The sequence below is a fragment of the Ruditapes philippinarum genome, unplaced genomic scaffold, assembly GCF_026571515.1.
Source record: "Ruditapes philippinarum isolate M1 unplaced genomic scaffold, ASM2657151v2 ctg1774_1_1_1_1, whole genome shotgun sequence".
Lineage (NCBI taxonomy): Eukaryota > Metazoa > Mollusca > Bivalvia > Venerida > Veneridae > Ruditapes > Ruditapes philippinarum.
In genome coordinates, this window is record NW_026853357.1 from 177,979 (window position 1) to 196,812 (window position 18,834).

Genomic DNA, 18,834 nt, shown 5'->3' on the forward strand with positions numbered 1-18,834 from the left:
TTATCGTGTGATGGTCGTACGACAAGTTGTAGGTGATCGCATGTTATGTCACGGGTAGTCGTAAGTAATCCCAGGCAATCTTGACACCATCGTACGTTTACTTATGACCTGTCGTGCGATTGTCAATGATGACTTCTCTAAATTAAATTTATCTGTGCAAAAATGGTTTTGGTCGCAGACAATCGCTGATGATCGTCAGTTTTACAAGTCGCCGGTGGTTGCAAGTAATCGTAAGCTCTAGTGTGACTACAAATAGGCCCACATCATTTTCAGCAAAGTGTTGAGCATTTTACCAATATCGCCATGTGAAGCGAATGATACCGTTCCTTGCGATTCTTCGTGAATAAAAAGCACATTGATATGTTAATCTGAATCAAACTGTGTAAGAGTATATTAAGTTCTACCCAAACATTTTGTTGATGATACTTTGAAGCTAAACTTGGTTTTTTGTCTTTGAAATTGTCATTAATAAATCATCCCTGATGTCAGCCATTTCTGTATTAAAGTAAAGTTTTCTTTATTTTGAAAACCTTGTAAAACATTAATTTCAAACTGTAATATGCATAAGAATTATTTTATCTAGTATATTTAGTGTATTCATATTGCACATGTCTGTCCCTTTTCTTTGTCATTGGTAGCTATTTGAATTTTATTGCCAGTTATCATTGTTCACATCTAATTAATTTTACCTAAATATCTGACCTTAAACTGCGCATCGAGCTATGTTTTCAACTTTGAGTAATTGTCAAATCAGCATAAGTAACTTTCAGATAAAAATATTCCATATGCACGCAGTCCACTGCTAGAGAATTAAACAGGTGTTCATTTTAATATTAAATGACCTTACTAAAGATAAGAGTTTGAGACGGACACATATTCATTCACTCTGTTGTAATAAGGTTTATAAAAGCGTCTTTTGTTCGGATACTGAATAATGTTGGCATTTGTATTCATGACTGTAGTCTTAATATACCCGGCGTCTACATCCCCTGATTCAAAAGGCGATGTTCTGAATGCAGGGATTATACGTGAGATTGTTTCATCATTCATGGAAACGGAGGGAAGTGATTGCAGATCTTTAGCGAATCACGTTGCTGATTTGAGTAAAGAAATGAAACAGCAAAGTATAAAAATGGACGATATGGTATCAATTATTGCTACACAATCTAACGATATCAGAGAATTAAAGCACAAGATCAGTATAATTGAAGAGGATAATGAACGTTTACGAAGCCTATTCAATGAGGAAAATGGAAAAAATAACACAACCAAGCAGAATGATGGTCTAACCAACATTGAAAGTAGCAAACCTTCTCTTGATGTCGATGAAGTCGACATAAAATCAAGAGGTGTTGTGAACAAAGACGGACAGAAATATTCGATGAGTCAAAGAATAAGAGCGAGTTCTACGGGAGTTGTTGCATTTACGGCATATTTAGATCATGCGCTTACGGGTTTGAATCCAGGGATGACTATTAAATGTAATATAATAATTACTAATCATGGACATGGCTATAATACATTTACCGGTATATTTACGGCCCCAGTATCTGGGATATATTTCATAACATATACAATTAATTGTGGAATGAAGAAGACAAATATTCGATTAATGAAGGACGGGGTTAACATTGTCGACGCCGTTGTACACGCTGATCCATATTCCGGGAGTTACAGACAAACAATGGCCACAAATAGTGTTGTGATAGATGTTACTGCTGGACAATCAATTTGGCTTGAGACAATTTATGACCATGACGCCGAACTTATCAGTCTTGAGGATTATCGTTACGTAACGTTTACAGGATTTCTACTGGTGTGATTCAACCCGACTCGTTTATCCTATCTGTTATGTTTATAAAACAAATGTTACAATAAAAAATAAATAAATTATCTTTTTAGAAATTAAAGTAATTGTATGTAAAATACTTCCAACCTTAAAATATCAAAGGACACATCTGGCTCAATTAAATTGAGATTAATTTTTTATTTGCTTTGTAAGGTGACCTTTTTCATAATATTTGAACTATGTTTTCTTTAAAGATCCTGTACGTTGTAATTGAGGTTATATACCACACTTAAATTTAATTATATATTATGTATATAATTATGCTTATAAAACAATCTTCAAACATCATAGAATATGTAAAATATGTACTGCAAATATTTGTACATATTATATGTAATCATCAAAATATATGCATTCATTTCTTATTGAAAAAATTGACTTAGACGTTATAGAAATTAAATAAAAAAAATTATTACCTCCCTTAATTTACATAAACTATTAAATTCGGTAGTATATTTATAGATAATGCTTTTAGAACTTACAAAAATGATATGTCTTAATTTAAGCATGATATTTATAATTAAAAAAAAAAACATAAAAAAATGTGTTACAGGATCTTTAAGGCTTAAGTGAGAAAACAGTATTTACATGGTTCAAACTATCCAATAGAATGAAATCTTCAAAACGTAAGCCCACTAGCGATCAAAACCCTAAAACACATACTTTTTAATTCTTACATTGATAGGAAACTTAAAGCGGAAAATATGGTTAAGATCTGAAAGAAATAGGCAAGGAATTAAACGACAAGTGTTATTCTTAGCCCAGTTAGAGTTAAAAGCGTTTAAAGAAACGCTTCTCATTTTGTGTCATTTTGCATGATAAAATTTTTATTCTTACAAAATGAAATGTACGAATGATATGAAATTGTGCACTCATGTTGTTGGTTTCTTGAAAAAAAAAACAGCTATGATCTGACAGTGCTAAATTTGTTTGTCCAGACTATATCAAATAGTGCGTACACAATTCTCGATAAAATATTTCAAGTCAAACAATAACAAACTTATTGTAGTCCCTTTTAAATAAACTTTTATATGTTATCCCTTACAAGTACAATCAGTGATACTGATTGCCTTAAAATTAACGTCAGTAATTCTATGCTAGGTCTCAAATTTATGATCGTTTAACTAGAAGACTCGAAACTATTTGCTGCTAAAATTTGGCATTACAACATTTACATTATGGACAATACCATATTTAAATAAAAGAAAGTATATAAAACAATTTCAGTAGTGTAAAACAAGTTAATCGCATGGATCGTAACTTTTATAGAATTCACCAGTTCAGATTTTGAGATCCGAGATACAATATGATAAAAGAGTTCATCAAGAGTTTGTCAATATTACAAAATGTTTTATTTCTTAAGGTTACGTGCGTTTTGTTAACAGCACGTTCCATTTAAAAATATGTATTGACTGAATAGCTGACAGTGCAGGCAATGTTCAGACGACACGGATATACCGGTTGATCTTGGTATGCTCTGATTGCATGTGTAGTATCAGGTCCTGCCAGCTTGCTTATAGTTGAAAGATGGATTTTCGGTTTGACAATAATTAGGAGAACATCCATACATGCAGGTTTCTTCTATATTGGCATCAACAATGTTTCACTCCATTCATTTAAGGTACAGCTTTTAATATATGAAAGACTGATTCCCTCTGCTTTTAATGTTAGATTTATTCTAAATTAAGTTATTATAGGAGTCATACAATGTTACGAAATTATCACTCTCCTTTTAAGGCAGCGTGTAACAAGTCTTATTTTATGTTTTTAACTGTTAAGTAGATTATGTTTTACAAGCGTAAAACATAATCTACTTAAAAAAATCTACTTATGAAAGCAAACACATAAGTTGTGCATGGTTTGGCATGGATGTACTTCAATGTTTATTGATTATTTATTAAACATATCATGAAATATTTAAGTATTCATTATTATAACTAACATGTAAAGTAATTTACAAGTGTGAAAAAGTTGTTGTTTTTTTTCATGGCAGGATAGTATATAAGATGATTATATTAAGGATATGATCAAAATAAAAATGTTGTATAAAGATTTATAGAGCTCTTACAATTATAAATTAGTACAAATCTAGCCTGTATCAGTTTATGAGGGCATCCGTGGTCAATTAGTTAAGGTCGTTGACTTTAAACCATTTTCCCCCACCTCTGCGGGGTCGAATCCCGACAGGGACTATTGGATTTTTTCTTGTGAAGTAACTACTACGCATGTTACCGTTCCTGCATGAAATTATAATGCACAGATGGGCACCTAATGTCTCACTCCACCGGTAAACCTGAAAAGACACCATATGATCTGCAATGTTGGTGCGACGTAAAACCAAACCAAAATATAACAAGTATAATGGTTTCCTGCGGGGAACATTTTTAATGATATAAAGATATTTCATTTAACTATTTTCAACATTGTTTGGGGGGGAATAAATAAACGTTTGTATCAGGAATATAGTTGACAATAATCGATCAATATAGAAGAAGGTCTTTGGAAACTGGTGACCGTTGATGACCGGAGAAAGTCGAACATAAAACAATTATTTCTTTTTAAGAAAATGATTAAATAGGCCTACCATTTTATGAATAATTCCGAGCAAAAAAAAAGTTTTCGCAGAAAATATCTCTATTTATTATGGCAGATGCCACAACGATTTTTTTTTATTTTGTAGATTTTCAGTATAAACAATTTATTGTTTGTAACATTTTGAGATACATATTAAAGAAACATTGATAATTTTCAAACACATCATTCAAGTTTTTCTACCTTAAACGGTAACATTATTATAGAAAATTAAAGATATCACGTAATAGTTTTTTGTTCTAAATAGGTGTAATTCTGACTTATTCCCTAGAGGATTATAATTATCCGTAACGTACCGGCAAACGGTATTTAGCCAGGTTTTCGAAAAGGTCAATTAACCAATCATATACGGTTTACAGATCACATGCTCCTCCATGTACCGAAAACAGGTCACGTGCTCCTCCATGCCTCAAAAGTTAAACGCGTACCAATACCCTGCGGTCTCCAGACCGCAGGGAATAATAGTTAAAGAACATCAAACATATTTGGTAAAAAAGAAGAAAGATCCTGTGGACTTAAAACGCTGTAGAATTGAGGGCACTTTGAACAGTAACAGTAAAAGGTTAACGTCACTGTTTGCTTAAAGTTGAACTCTATTTCTACATTAACCAACCAAATTGATCCACATCATTAAAATTTAATCTTTGCAGTTATTTACCAGAATAACCCTATTGATCTGACAGGTTAAAGGTCAAGATCATTATTTACTTCACCTTGGATTTAAAAACCGTTTCTGCTCTATAATAAAAATACAATTGCACACACACGCTTTGAAATCCATAGGGCAGATGCATGTACAAAGTATAGATGACTTTTTTTAGGTCGCGGTCACCTTTACTTTGATTTTTAGAGAAAACCCCATTTCCTCTCAATATGGCAATAACCGTTCATACAAAGTTCTTGGAAGTGAGCTTTTGTTATCCAGGATCGTTTACCACAATTTCTGTCTTATGCATAATATTTAGGAAACAAGTTCTGAAAATAGACTTCATAAAATAAAATCTTCCAGCCTTGGGCTAAATGCACGGTATACCGCCTTGGCTGACACTTAAGTTACATATTAAACACATAATTTTTCAACTCTTGAAGCGACGGATACCGTTCCTTGCGATTCGATCCTCATGAATAAAAAGCACATTTATATGTTAATCTGAATCAAACTGTGTTAGAGTTATTCTACCCAAACATTTTATTGATGATACTTTATAGCTTAACTTGTTTTTTTTTGTCTTCTGAATTGTCAGCAATAAAACATCCATGATGTCAACCATTTCTGTATCAAAGTAACTATTTTTCTTTATTTTGAAAATATTTTTAAACATTTAAATTTAAAACTGTAATATGCATAAGGATTATTTTATCTAATATATTTAGCTTTTTCATATTGTACATTACTATCCCTATTCTCTGTCATTGGTAGCTAGTTGAATTTCCTTGTCAGTTATCAATGTTCACATGTAATTACTTTTACCTTTATATCTGACCATTAACTGCGCATCGAGCTGTTTTTTAAACTTTGGTAATTGTCAAATCAGCATAAGTAACTTTTAGATAAGAATACTCCATATGCACGCAGTCCACTGCTAGAGAATGAAACAGGTGTTCATTGTAATTAATAACATTACCAAAGATAAGAGTTTTTAAACCCTACGTAGGAGTTATAGAAAAATTCTGTAAACAAAGTGATCCCTCGGAAGCATTAATCACAACAAAATAACATAAGAATTGCAGACTCTGTTTAATTGAGTCTGTACAAATTTTACAGGAATCCTTCGGTTGCCCTCTACAAATGTTATTTTAAAAGTTTCCGTCTTATTTATATGTAGGTCATGTGAGATAAACAAAAGCTTTAAAGTGAAAATCTTGCATGGAAACTACAATACCCAAATAATTAAAATTTAAAAGTCTTTTCTTAAATAACTCATTGTATAAGTGTGTGAAGGTATTGTGTATTTTATTCCTTTTAAAGAATGAAATGGAAGCCATCTCCATATCAAACTTGTTACTTTTTCATTTATTCTGAAGAGCTACTAAAACATTAGATATACATGTATATTGTATTTTTCGCAAGGATCATTAAATTATGTTATAGTATGTGTATATTACATGTTTAAGCTAATTTTCTTTCTTATATGCTGATTAAATTGTCATTTATCATTGTAAACGTCGAGTCACTGTTAATATAAAGATAAACTGTGCAACGATATAAAATTTGCAATCTATGATTAAAACTCAAATTATCAAACTTATAAACTGGTAACCTTGGGATAAGATTATAACGATAAGATATGGGTTTGTAACTGACACATTTTTATTCACTGTGATGTAATTAGTCTTAAAAAAAGTGTCTTTTGTTCGGATAAGGAAAAATGTTTGCATTTGTATTCATGATTGTAGTCTTGATCCACCCGGCGTCGACATTTCCTGATTCGAAAGGTGATGTTCTGAATGCAGGGCTTATATATGAGATTGTTTCATCTTTTATGGAAACAAAGGGAATTGATTGCAGATCTTTAGCGAAAGATGTTGCTTATTTGAGTAAAGAAATGAAACAGCAAAGTATAAAAATGGACGATATGGTATCAATTATTGCTAAACAATCAAACGATATCACAGAACTACAACATAAGCTCGGTATAATTGAAGATGGGAATGAACGTTTACGAAGGTTATTTAATGAGGAAAAAGAAATAGATAACACGACCGAGCAGAATATTAGTCTTACCAACATTGACAGTAATGTGCCTCCTCGTGATGACGATGATTTGCACATAAAATCAAGAATTGTTGAGAAAAAACATGAATGGCAATCTCCGATAATTCGAAGAATAAGAGCAAGTTCTACGGGATTTGTTGCATTTACAGCATATTTAGATCATCCACTTAAAGGATTGAACCCGGTGACAACAATCAAATTTAATAAAATAATTACCAATAGTGGAAATGGATATAATACATTTACCGGTATTTTTACGGCTCCAGTGTCTGGGATATACTTTATAACATATACGTTTGAATGTAGCCTGAAACAGACAAACGTACGGTTGATGAAGGATGATTTAAACATAGTCGATGCTGTTGTATACGCTGATGTAGATTCCGGGATTTATAGACAAGGAATGGCCACAAATAGTGCTGTGATAGAAGTTACAGCTGGACAGTCAATTTGGCTTGAGACCATTTATGACTATGACGCCGAAATTTTCAGTTCTGAGGATTATCGTTACGTAACGTTTACAGGATTTCTACTAGCGTGATTCAGTCCGAAACGTTTCTTCGTTTGTAATGTTTTTAAAAACATATTATACAATAAAAAGGATAACTTTTCTTCTGCGATGCGGTGGCATAAAACGGTTCACCTGTGTGTGTGCGTGCGCGTGTATGTCTGTGAGCGTGTATGTGGTGCATGCGTGCGTGCGTACGTGTGTACGTGCGTGCGTGCGGGCGTGTGTGTGTGTGTGTCTGTCTGTCTGTGTGTTCTATAAAGATAATATAGTGAACTTAAAAAATCTTCTTGTGAAAAACAACTTTTCCAATTTAAACCAAACTTGGTAGGATAGTTCCTTGGAAAAAGGGCTTCCAACGTTGTTCAAAAATTTCATTCCATGCAGAAATCTGGTTACCATGGCAACCAAAAGGATTATACGAATAAATTAAAAAAATCTTATTGTAAAGACCCACAAGGCCTAGAACATAGATATTTTGCATAAGGCATTGTCTGGTATACCTCTACCAAGATTGTTCAAATTATAGCCCTGGGGTCATGGGGTCAAAATCGGCCCCGCCCCGGAAGTCATTGATTTTCACTGTATGTATATATTGTACAAACTTAAAATTCTTCTTGTCTGAAGGTAAAAGGCTTAGAATTATGATATCTGGTATATGATATCATCTATAGGTACTCTACCAAAGTTGTTCAAATTTTGCCTCTAGTGTCAAAATTAGCCCCACCCCGGATAGGTGTTCCGTTTATGTTTATAGTAAAAACTTTAAAAAATAATTGTCTCTAAATTGACGAAGGCTAGAGGTTAGATATTTTGCATGAAACATTGTGTAGTTAATCTCTAGCAAGTTCAAATTATAGCCTTGGGGTCATAATTGGCCCCGTCCCGGGGGCCATTGATTTTCACTATGCACATATAGTAAAAAATTAAAAAATCTTATTGACTGAAGGTACAAGGCTTAGAGCTTTGATATTTGGTATATGATATCATCAATAGGTAATCTATTAAAGTTGTTTAAATTTTGCCTCTGGTGTTAAAATTGGCCTTGCCCGGGGCATTGATTTTCATTATGTACACATAGTAGAAACAGAAACTAAAACAAATGTTTTCTGAATTAGAGAAAGCTACAGCTTAGATATTTGACATGAAATGTTGTTGGGTGGACCTGTATGAAGATTCTTTGAATTAAACCCTTGGGTCAAAATTTTGCCTTGCCCAAGGGGACAGTGACCTTCTTTCATGTCTTTTGGTGTACAACTATGAAATTTGGACTATGTGCACATTTTTAGTTGTAGAATTGAACTTTGTGTCAGGTGACCTAGATCTTGATTATGTGTTCTACGTTCTTGTCCTTTGATGTACAGCAATGAAAATTAAACTTTGTGCACAGATTAAAATGTAAAGTGAAGTTTACGCCGCTTTCCATGGAATGGCACTACTGTGTCACATTGAAGGTTCAATGATAACGCCGTATGAACACATCTGCGGATGTTTCTAAATTCAAAACTTCATCATTTTCGTGTTAAATGTTGAATTCTGCTTAATCCAGTGCTGAGGGGCGTGGACGGTAACTAGCACTTTCAAGTACTGTCCATAATCAGACTCAATCAAACCGGGCCTGCAACATTTTCAATTTTGTTGTTTTGGACTTTTTTAGGGATTCTGTTTGTCTCTATTTGATATCAGCTGGCCTAGATTTGACAAAGTGTCTTACTGTGTTGTCATTTGATGTACAGTCATGGAAATTTTGGCCATGTGAAATATGACCTTCGTCACCAAATTCACTAAAATCAACTGCATTGATGGATCCCTACTCTGAACTTTTATATGAATAACAATAGATTTAACCACTAATCTGATTAAAAGAATTAGATAGGTCAGTGATCTAAGCATTATGGCAATCTTCAATTGTGTAGAAACAAACAAATCCTGTTCCTACATTACTATTTAGTGTTATTTTTATGCGGTTGCATAGGATTTTTCACAAATGCAATCTTGTTAGAAATTGAAGTAACCGTGTGCAAAATACTTCCAATTTCAAAATATCAAAGGTCACAAATGGCTATTAAAATGAGTTTGATAATTTTTTTAATTATTTTTGGGAGGCGACCATTTTTTCATTATTTTTGGACATACGTACACTATAAGTCTTAAGTAAGAAAAATGTATTTGCATGGTTTTAACTATCCAATAGAATGAAATCTCCAAAACTTAAGGAACCCCACTGACGTCTAAAACCTTAAAAAAGCTTACTTTTAAATTCTTACATAGATCATACATAGATCGGAAACTAAATGCGGAAAATATGAATAAGACATGAAGGAAAATACTTTCTTTCAACTGAAAATCAATTGTAAGTGTGATTCCTAGCCTAATTTGAGTTGATTACGTGTATGATCTGACTACATAAAATGGCACGTACAAAAATCTTGATAAAGTATTTCAAGTCCTTTCATTAAAAAATCAACAACAATAAAACTTTTTGAATTAACTTTTATATGCTATCCCTTACAAATATGAAGGATGTCCGGAAAGTTCATATTTTTCTTCATTTTTGTGTCGCCTCTACGGAGTAGTGGCGACATAGAGGGATCACTTCTCCGTCATCTGTCTGTCCGTCTGTCCGCCTGTCTGTCTTTCTGTCTGTCTGTCTGTCCGTCTGTCCGTCCGTCACAGAACTTGTTCGGACTACTCCTCATAAACTACTGGTGCAATTTCATCCAAACTTTACAGGAATGATCAGTACCAAGTCTAGTTGTGCATATTGTCAGCATTTTCCGGTTCAATGATTTTTGTCAGAGTTATGGCCCTTTAATAATTTTTAATTTTAAAGTTTGTCCAGACTATTTCTCTTATACCACCAATGCAATTTCAATGAAGCTTTACAGGATCGATCTGTAGCTCAAGTCCTTGCGCATATTGCACGGTTTTTTTGGTTGAATGATTTTTGGCCGAGTTATGGCCCTTTGATAAAAATGCGTTTTTTTCTGTGTGTTGCCAGATACACAAAAGCTTGTCCGGACTACTCCTCATAAATTACTGGTGAAATTTCATCCAAACTTTACAGGAATGATCAGTACCAAGTCTAGTTGTGCATATTGTCAGCATTTTCCGGTTCAATGATTTTTGTCAGAGAAATGGCTCTTTAAAAAAAAATATTTTTAAACTTTGTCCGGACGACTTCTCTTATACCACTAAAGCAATTTCAATGAAACTTTTCAGGATTGATTTGTAGCTCAAGTTCTTGTGCATATTGCACGGGTTTTCTGGTTGAATGAGTTTTGGCCGAGTTATGGCCCTTTGATAAAAAGGTGTTTTTTTCTGTGTGTTGCCAGATACGCAAAAGCTTGTCCGGACTACACCTCATAAACTATTGGTGCAATTCTATCCAAACTTTACAGGAATGATCAGTACCAAGTCTAGTTGTGAACTGTCTGTCTGTCTGTCCGTCTGTCACAAAATTTGTCCCAACATGAAATTGGCCATCATGAGGCGACACATGTGATCACTGATCGCTCTTTTTTTTATTGTATTGCATTAATACCTTGTACAAATTTTGCCAGCAAAATATACTTATCCAGCGACACATTTATCAAAAATTACTGATGCTGTAAATTACGTTTGTATCTTGACATTATTTACATACAGCATGTATACTTCGTCATGGAGCACTTTGACAACCTCAACGGCGTGAAATTAACTTCATGTTTACCCACTATTCAAATTCTTCCAATTTCAAAGTAACATGTTTAAAATGACAAAAGTAGATTAACAAAGTTAAACGATCTTAAATCATGCATAACGCCCCGCCCCTCTTTGACAGAGTGTTAACGAACTTCTGTTACGGAAATATACGGTTGCATATTAATAGTAGTGCACGGATACAGTGAAAATACTTTGGAATGCACGTTCGCATTTTCAAAAGATTTTTTTCAAAGAAGCTCTTTACATGTCTGGAATTTTTGCAACTAATGCCCTCCATAAGTATACTCTTTATCGATGCAAATTTAAGAACACAGTTCCAAGCGTTCAACTTTATAAAATGGTGTCGCTATTCTTTTGAGAACACAATTATATAGTGCATAAAAACAAAAATAGGGTTTCAAAGTTTGACAATTTAAGAGGCAAATATATTTCTTTGCTGCCTAATTGAGACTAATGTTTTTAGGCTTGATCCACTGGGTATTGCACCCACTGTCCTTGTTTGTATCTTTCTTTCTTAAACACCTTGAATGACATAAAATTTTGGTCTTTTTTAATCTTCCTTATGATATTAAGGCATAAAATATTCATGACAAGAGGTACAACTCTTAATTCGATATCAATTTTAAAATGGTAGGAGTTGTTGTTTCCCTTGAATTAAAGACGTTTTTTCCAATGTAAGCTCAATGTTAAATTGGAATTTCTTTTTTTTTCTTTATGTTAAATAAGTTCTATAATATTGTAAAGTAATTACTTCTGAAAATGAAAATTCAGTGATGTAACACAAGGTAATCGCATGGGTCGTAACATTACCATCCTCATTTTATGTAATTTACTAGTCCAGATTTGACTTTGTTATTTGTTAAGGACTCCGCCTAGTCATATTTGAGTCTTAATTCCAGATTTCTCTATCCTTGTAGAATTATATACTGTCTTCAATATAAGGCCTCAACACTATCCTAGTCAAATGAGGTCCTAGATACAATATGTTAGCCAATCTACTTTTTTCAGAAATCTTCATAGAAATAAAGTCTATTTAGGTGTAACCATGACCTGTATGATGGTTAAATATTTTATTTTTCAGTGAATATACAAGAAGTGTTTATCTTGTTTTTAGACTTTTGTCAATATTACAACATTGTTTTATTTCTTTAGTAACGACTGTTTGTTAATAACACGTTTCATTTTAAAATATGTATTGACTGGATAGCTAACAGTGCAGGCCATGTTCAGACGACACGGATATACCGGCTGATCTTGGTCTGCTCTGATTGCATGTGTAGTATCAGATGTTTTTAGGCAGCATGTAACAAATCTTATTTTATGTTTTTTTTATTGTTAAGTAGGTGATGTTTTACGTTTTAAAGCAAACACATAAGTTTGGCATGGCTTGGCATGGATGTACTTCAATGTTAATTGATTATTTATTAAACATATCATGAAATAATTAAGTATTCATTATTACGATACCCGGTAACTTATATGTAAAGCCATTTACAAGTGCATGTGAAATAGTTCTTTTTCATGACAGGATTGTATATGAGATGGTAATATCAAGGATATGATCGAAATTAAATGTTGTATGAAATATTGAGTTGTTACAATTATACATCACTACAAATATAGCCTGTGTCAGTTAATGATGGGCGTCGTGGTCGAGTAGTTAAGTTCTTTGACTTTAAACCACTCTCCCCTCACATCTGAGGGTTCGAATCCCGACGGGAACTGTTGGATTCTTTCTTGAGAGGTATCTACTACGCATGTGCCTGTTCGTGCCTAAAATTATAATGCACAGACGGGCACCTAATGTCTCCCTTCACCAGTAAACCTGAAAAGGTACCATATGATCTGCAATGTTCGTAAACCAAACCAAAAAATAATAAAAGTTAAAACACACCAAACATATTTGGTAAAATAGAAAGATCAGTAGACTCCAAAGGCTATGGAATCGAAGACATTTTGGTTATTAACAGTAAAAGTCCAACGTCACTGTCGCTTAAATTTGAATCTATTACCAAGCAAATTAATCCATATCATTAAATTTTAATCTTTGTAGTTATTTACCAGAAGACCCCTTTTGGTCTGAGATGTCAAAGTTTAAGGTCAAGGTCATTCTTAACTTCACCTTGGATTTGAAAACCGTTTCTGCTAAATTATAAGAGTACAATTGGATACGCACACTTTAAAACTTCGCAGTGAAGGTGCTTGTACAAAGTAAAGATGACATATTTGGGTCGAGGTCACGTTTACCAAAACATTCCCTCTCAAAGTTTTTGAAAGTGAACTTTTGTTATCCATGGATCGTTAACCATAATTTCAGTCTGATGCATAATTATTTAAGTAACAAGATCTCAAAATAGACTATAAAATTTTCATCAGGAACTCTCAATTAAAGTGTTTCCAGCCCTGGGCTAAATGCATGGCATTGCCTTGGCGGTCACTCAGTTTACAGAGTAGACATATATAAATTGTCCCCTCTACAACGTTCGGACCATTTTAAATGTAACATCGCTTTGTGTATATTCTGTATACATATTTATACATAAACATCATGCCCCTTTAGTCAGAATCCAATTTAATCCTTGTAATTCGCGTCAGCCTCCGCGTTTGAAAATTATACAAATAGGCCTACATCATTTATAGAACTTTCCAATTTCGCCATGTAAAGCGATGAGTATCGTTCCTTGCGATTCCTCGTGAAGACAAAGCACATTTATATGTTAATCTGAATAAAAATTAAATTCTACCCAAGCATTTTGTTGATGATACTTTGTAGCTAAACTTTTTTTGTCATTGAAATTGTCAGAAATTAAACATTCCTGACGTCAGCCATTTATGTATTAAAGTAATTAATTTTCTTTATTTTGAAAACCTTTTAATTTCTAACTGTAATATGCATAAGGATTATTTTTACTAGTATATTTAGTGTATTCATATTGCACATGTCTGTCCCTTTTCTTTGTCATTGATAGCTTTTATTGTCAGCTATGATTGTTCACATCTTTTTACAGTTATGTTGACCATAAACGGCGCATCACTCTATTTTTACTCTATTTTTTAAACTTTGAGTAACTGACAAATCAGCACAAGTAACGTTTAGATGAGAATATTCCATATGCACGAATTCCATTGCTAGTGACTTTAACAAGTGTTGATTGTAATATGTGACCTTACCAATGATAAGAGTTTGAGAGCGACACATATTCATTCAGTCTGTTGTAATTAGGCTTATAAAAAGTGTCTTTTGTTGGGATAAGGAATAATGTTGGCATTTGTATTCATGACTGCAGTCTTAATCCACTCGGCATCTACGTCCCCTGATTCCAAAGTCGATGTTCTGAATGAAGCGCTTATTCGTGAGATTGTTTCATCGTTCATGGAAACAGAGGGAAATGATTGCAGAACGTTAGCGAAGGATGTTGCTGATTTGAGTAAAGAAATGAGACAGCAAAGTATAAAAATGGACGATATGGTAACAATAATTGCTAAACAGTCTAAAGATATCAGAGAATTGAAGTATAAGATCAGTATAATTGAAGAGGATAATGAACGTTTACGAAGCTTATTCAATGAGGAAAACGGAACAGATAACGCGACGGAGCAGAATAATAGTCTCACCAACAATGAAAGTAATGTGCCTGTTGGTGATGTTGATGATTTCCACATTAAATCAAGAGGTGTTGAGAACAAAGACGGAAAAAAATATTCGATGAGTCAAAGAATAAGAAAGAGTTCTACGGGATTTGTTGCATTTACGGCATATTTAGATCATTATACTCAGGGTTTGAATCCAGGGATGACAATTAAATGTAATAGAATAATAACTAATCATGGAAATGGCTATAATACATTTACCGGTATATTTACGGCTCCAGTGTCTGGGATATATTTCATAACATATACAATTGAAAGTAACCATAAGAAGACAAATGTACGGTTAATGAAGGATGGCGTTAACATTGTCGACGCCGTTGTACACGCCGATTCAGACTCCTTGGTATTCACACAAACAATGTCCACAAATAGTGCTGTGGTAGATGTGACAGCTGGACAATCACTTTGGCTTGAGACCACTTATGACCATGACGCCGAACTTTTCAGTCTTGAGGATTTTCGTTTAGTAACGTTTACGGGATTTCTACTAGCGTGATTCAACTCGCCTTCTGTATTCAATTATTATGTTAATCTTAAGAGAACTTAAAATAAAAATATAAGGCAACCTTTCTTTTTATAATTAAAGTAATTGTATGTAAAAAAATCCACTTCTTTTCTGAAAGAAATAAATTAAAGAACATATCTGTCTGACTCAATCAAACCGAGTTTGAAAACTTAAAAAATGCTATGTTAGGCAACATTTTTATTTATTTTGTGTATAAAAATTCGTTAAGACTTTGTTGCCACTACACAATACTTGCTTTTATTTTTTAGATATATTCAGAAATACATTTGCATGGTTCAATCTAATCAATAAGTAGAAATCTTTATAAGTAAGAATATCTTCGGTACATTGACTCCAGTATAAGAAGAATCCTCGCGGTGTGCACAAATTTCTGGCATTCTTACGAGTCAGAAAGTTGTCACTTTGTAAATTACATGGTAAATTATAAATTTAAACATACATTCGTTTTAAAAAGAAATGTTTTCTTTATGTGTTCCAATTACTCCGTCAGTATTTCCTTTACTCCATGTATTTATTTACAATACTTAATAAAACAATAATGCACACGTGATGCTATATAATAACACGTGAAAATGAGTCTTTCAGTCATTGACATTGACATGATCTGAATTGTTTCTAAATATAGAACATAAAAATAGTCACGTGGTCTCATTATAAGGCTCTTAACAACCAGGATATATCACTTTATTGTTATATTCCGTTTTAATGTCATCAATAAATGTAATAGCTCTAAAATCTTAAACATTCAAATGAATATGTGATATATTTATATACAGTAGACAATCAAGATTTAGGTCGGGATTTTATATTAACTTAATATGTCGAGTATATTTCCAGCGACTATATATATTATAATATAACATTTTTTTTGGACCTTTATTTTTCTTCATTTGGAGACATTCGGATTTTTCGGTAGAATGGCTGGACTGGGTTTATTCATAGTAATGTTGGCTCTATTTCTACATGAAGGAAACGCAATAGAGGATCAGTTTGAAAGTCTTAAAAACAACGACACGTGCAGGCAAACACTGAAAAGAGGTGAGGTTGTTAATTTCAAATTCAAAATTAGATTAAATTGACGCAAAATACTATGTTTCACTCGAATATATTTATATATGTTTCAGGAGAACCTTTTCCATAATAAAACATATAAATTTTATTTCAATATTTGTTGTAATACGTGTAAATACATGCAGTGTTTACTTCAGAAGTATTTTTATCAAAATTTACAAAAAAAATACGCTTTGCTTTTTCAGTTGAAATGTTTTCTAATGATGGACGCTGCTCGCCGGAACTCCAAATCGATTCCGCTTTGGTCCTTACCTTGCCGAGGCATTCCTTCTCCGTATTGCCCAACTGTGTAAATTGCTCCGTTACCCTGGTGGCCCCTAAAGACAAGCAGATAGTAGCCACGTTGTATATAGTGGGCACAGAAACGTCACATAGTGGCAAATGTGATTTGAACAGGCTTGATATTTACGATGGAAATTATGAAAACGAGAACAATCGTTTATCCGGTTAGTATTCGATCATTTCCGTGAAATCTTAAACAATACAGGTCATAGTGATAAAATCAAACATATATATACATGTATATATTATCAAACGTATAAACTTTATGCTGTTTGATATCATTTTATCAAAAGCTCCGTCAGATTTTGTTTTTCCACCATTTTCATATTAAAATGAGAAAGCGTGTCGGAAGTAACTTGCAGTTTACTAGTATTCTATTAGTGCCGTTAGCGTGCAGCATTTTAAATTTTTCATTTGTCTTGGGCAACCAATAATGTTAACTGCTTTGAGTACATAGTTAGAATGTAGAGATAAAACTTGTGAGTAAAAAATCATGCTGAGGAAGGAAAATAGAGACCCCAAGTTATATACAAAGTCAACTGTTCACTGTTTAAAAAGACCACATTCTATGTAGAGCAATCGCATTTTTTTCAACAGTATCATTTTTTTCAACGTAGACTTCAAAATATTTTTCACCTCTCGGCAGCAACCAACATCTTTGTGTCCCAAAGAGTATAACTATATAGTGCTTGTATATGTCTTTCGAAAAACATGTACTAAATGTTCTTATTAAGATACAGTTTCTTTTTAACTACATCTATTACTATTCTGTAACATATATGTATGTATATTACAGGCCCGGACGGTATTTGTGGCTGTAAGTTTCCGTCAGGTGGTGAGTATAAATCCAGTAACAACTCGATGACACTACATTACCAGACGACGTGTAAGCTCATGAGAATACATGGCGAGTTAGAACTGATTGTATCTGTCGTGGATAATGGTAAGTCAATAAAAGCCAAATAACTAAACTTCGTTTTTAGTAAATGATATCCAAATTTGTGTGTGTGTGTGTGTGTGTGTTTATTTAATACTTTAATTTATATTTGAGAGAGAAAATCAAACGTTTCGTTGTCAGCGAATAGTTTATTATAAAGTGTATTTAAAATGTATCTGTATGCATATTTATTAAAAATTGTCAACTTTGAGAAAAAGAAGGGCTACTTTAATATTTATTTCAGCGGAGCGGTGGCTAAGTGTGTGCCAATCAACCCGTGGATCGTGGGTTCGAGCCCTACTGAGAACACGGCCTCTTTTCTGCATATGATCCCAGTAGGTTTTAACGGGAAAGGGTGTCAAGATTGTTCAAAACAATTTTACCAAAACGAGCTGAAATAAATTGTTAAATCTACAGTATTTTTGTTTCACCCTTTGTCTTTTTATCAGTAAATCCATGAAACTTTAAATTTTTAAATTACAATAATCCAAAATTTCAATCTTTTTTAATAAGACGGGACTGAAAAGGGGCGATTCGAGTTTTTACGAGGAGAGTTATAGATAAAAACTCGTAGTAACGGGAGACGACGTAAGGATAAAATCGGAATCATTGTCACACCGGGAAAATAGCACGTCCCCGGGACATTTTTGAGTGCAAAAACGGAAGTTGCATTGATAAAAATCTCGTCTGCAACGGGAAAAATAATTGTCCCGATGGATCGGACGAAAAGGGCTGCCACAAACATCCTACAAATGGCAGCTGTGCTGGAAAGTTCGAATGTACGGATGGCAACTGTGTAGACAAGAATAAAGTATGTGACGGCAAAAATGACTGCCCGGACAAATCAGACGAAACCGGATGTCACGTGAATATCAACCGAGTGCTGCTGTACGTTTTGATAGGACTGGCAGGGGTGTTGGTGATACTGCTTGTAGTTGTCGTGATAGTATTATGCTGCAAATATTGTTGTATATCGTTTCGTATGGCTTCGGTCTAT

The 18,834-nt window shown here is 33.4% G+C and overlaps 4 protein-coding genes across 4 annotated transcripts; all 4 read left to right on the forward strand.

The window, feature by feature from the left end:
* The first annotated feature begins 842 nt into the window (after positions 1 to 842).
* LOC132736616 (complement C1q tumor necrosis factor-related protein 3-like) lies at positions 843 to 1,895 on the forward strand. The gene has a single exon (XM_060723777.1). It carries the CDS (start codon positions 935 to 937, stop codon positions 1,820 to 1,822), a length of 888 nt encoding a protein of 295 aa, XP_060579760.1. The 5' UTR covers positions 843 to 934; the 3' UTR covers positions 1,823 to 1,895.
* Positions 1,896 to 6,735: 4,840 nt separating this feature from the next.
* Positions 6,736 to 10,061, forward strand: LOC132736617 (heavy metal-binding protein HIP-like). Its single transcript, XM_060723778.1, has one exon. It carries the CDS (start codon positions 6,811 to 6,813, stop codon positions 7,696 to 7,698), a length of 888 nt encoding a protein of 295 aa, XP_060579761.1. The 5' UTR covers positions 6,736 to 6,810; the 3' UTR covers positions 7,699 to 10,061.
* A 4,528-nt stretch (positions 10,062 to 14,589) lies between these two features.
* Positions 14,590 to 15,582, forward strand: LOC132736619 (collagen alpha-2(VIII) chain-like). The gene has a single exon (XM_060723779.1). It carries the CDS (start codon positions 14,630 to 14,632, stop codon positions 15,515 to 15,517), a length of 888 nt encoding a protein of 295 aa, XP_060579762.1. The 5' UTR covers positions 14,590 to 14,629; the 3' UTR covers positions 15,518 to 15,582.
* Positions 15,583 to 16,233: 651 nt separating this feature from the next.
* Positions 16,234 to 17,905, forward strand: LOC132736620 (uncharacterized). Its single transcript, XM_060723780.1, has 3 exons — positions 16,234 to 16,585; positions 16,804 to 17,064; positions 17,697 to 17,905. The coding sequence occupies exons 1-3, from the start codon at positions 16,465 to 16,467 to the stop codon at positions 17,864 to 17,866; spliced, it is 552 nt and encodes a 183-aa protein (XP_060579763.1). The 5' UTR covers positions 16,234 to 16,464; the 3' UTR covers positions 17,867 to 17,905.
* Positions 17,906 to 18,834: the final 929 nt, after the last annotated feature.

Coding starts and splice junctions, on each gene's coding strand:
- LOC132736616 (XM_060723777.1), top strand. CDS start 935: ATGTTGGCATTTGTATTCATGACTGTAGTCTTAATATACCCGGCGTCT.
- LOC132736617 (XM_060723778.1), top strand. CDS start 6,811: ATGTTTGCATTTGTATTCATGATTGTAGTCTTGATCCACCCGGCGTCG.
- LOC132736619 (XM_060723779.1), top strand. CDS start 14,630: ATGTTGGCATTTGTATTCATGACTGCAGTCTTAATCCACTCGGCATCT.
- LOC132736620 (XM_060723780.1), top strand. CDS start 16,465: ATGGCTGGACTGGGTTTATTCATAGTAATGTTGGCTCTATTTCTACAT. Junction 16,586..16,803: donor CAGGCAAACACTGAAAAGAG/GTGAGGTTGTTA, acceptor TTGCTTTTTCAG/TTGAAATGTTTTCTAATGAT. Junction 17,065..17,696: donor CGAGAACAATCGTTTATCCG/GTTAGTATTCGA, acceptor TGTATATTACAG/GCCCGGACGGTATTTGTGGC.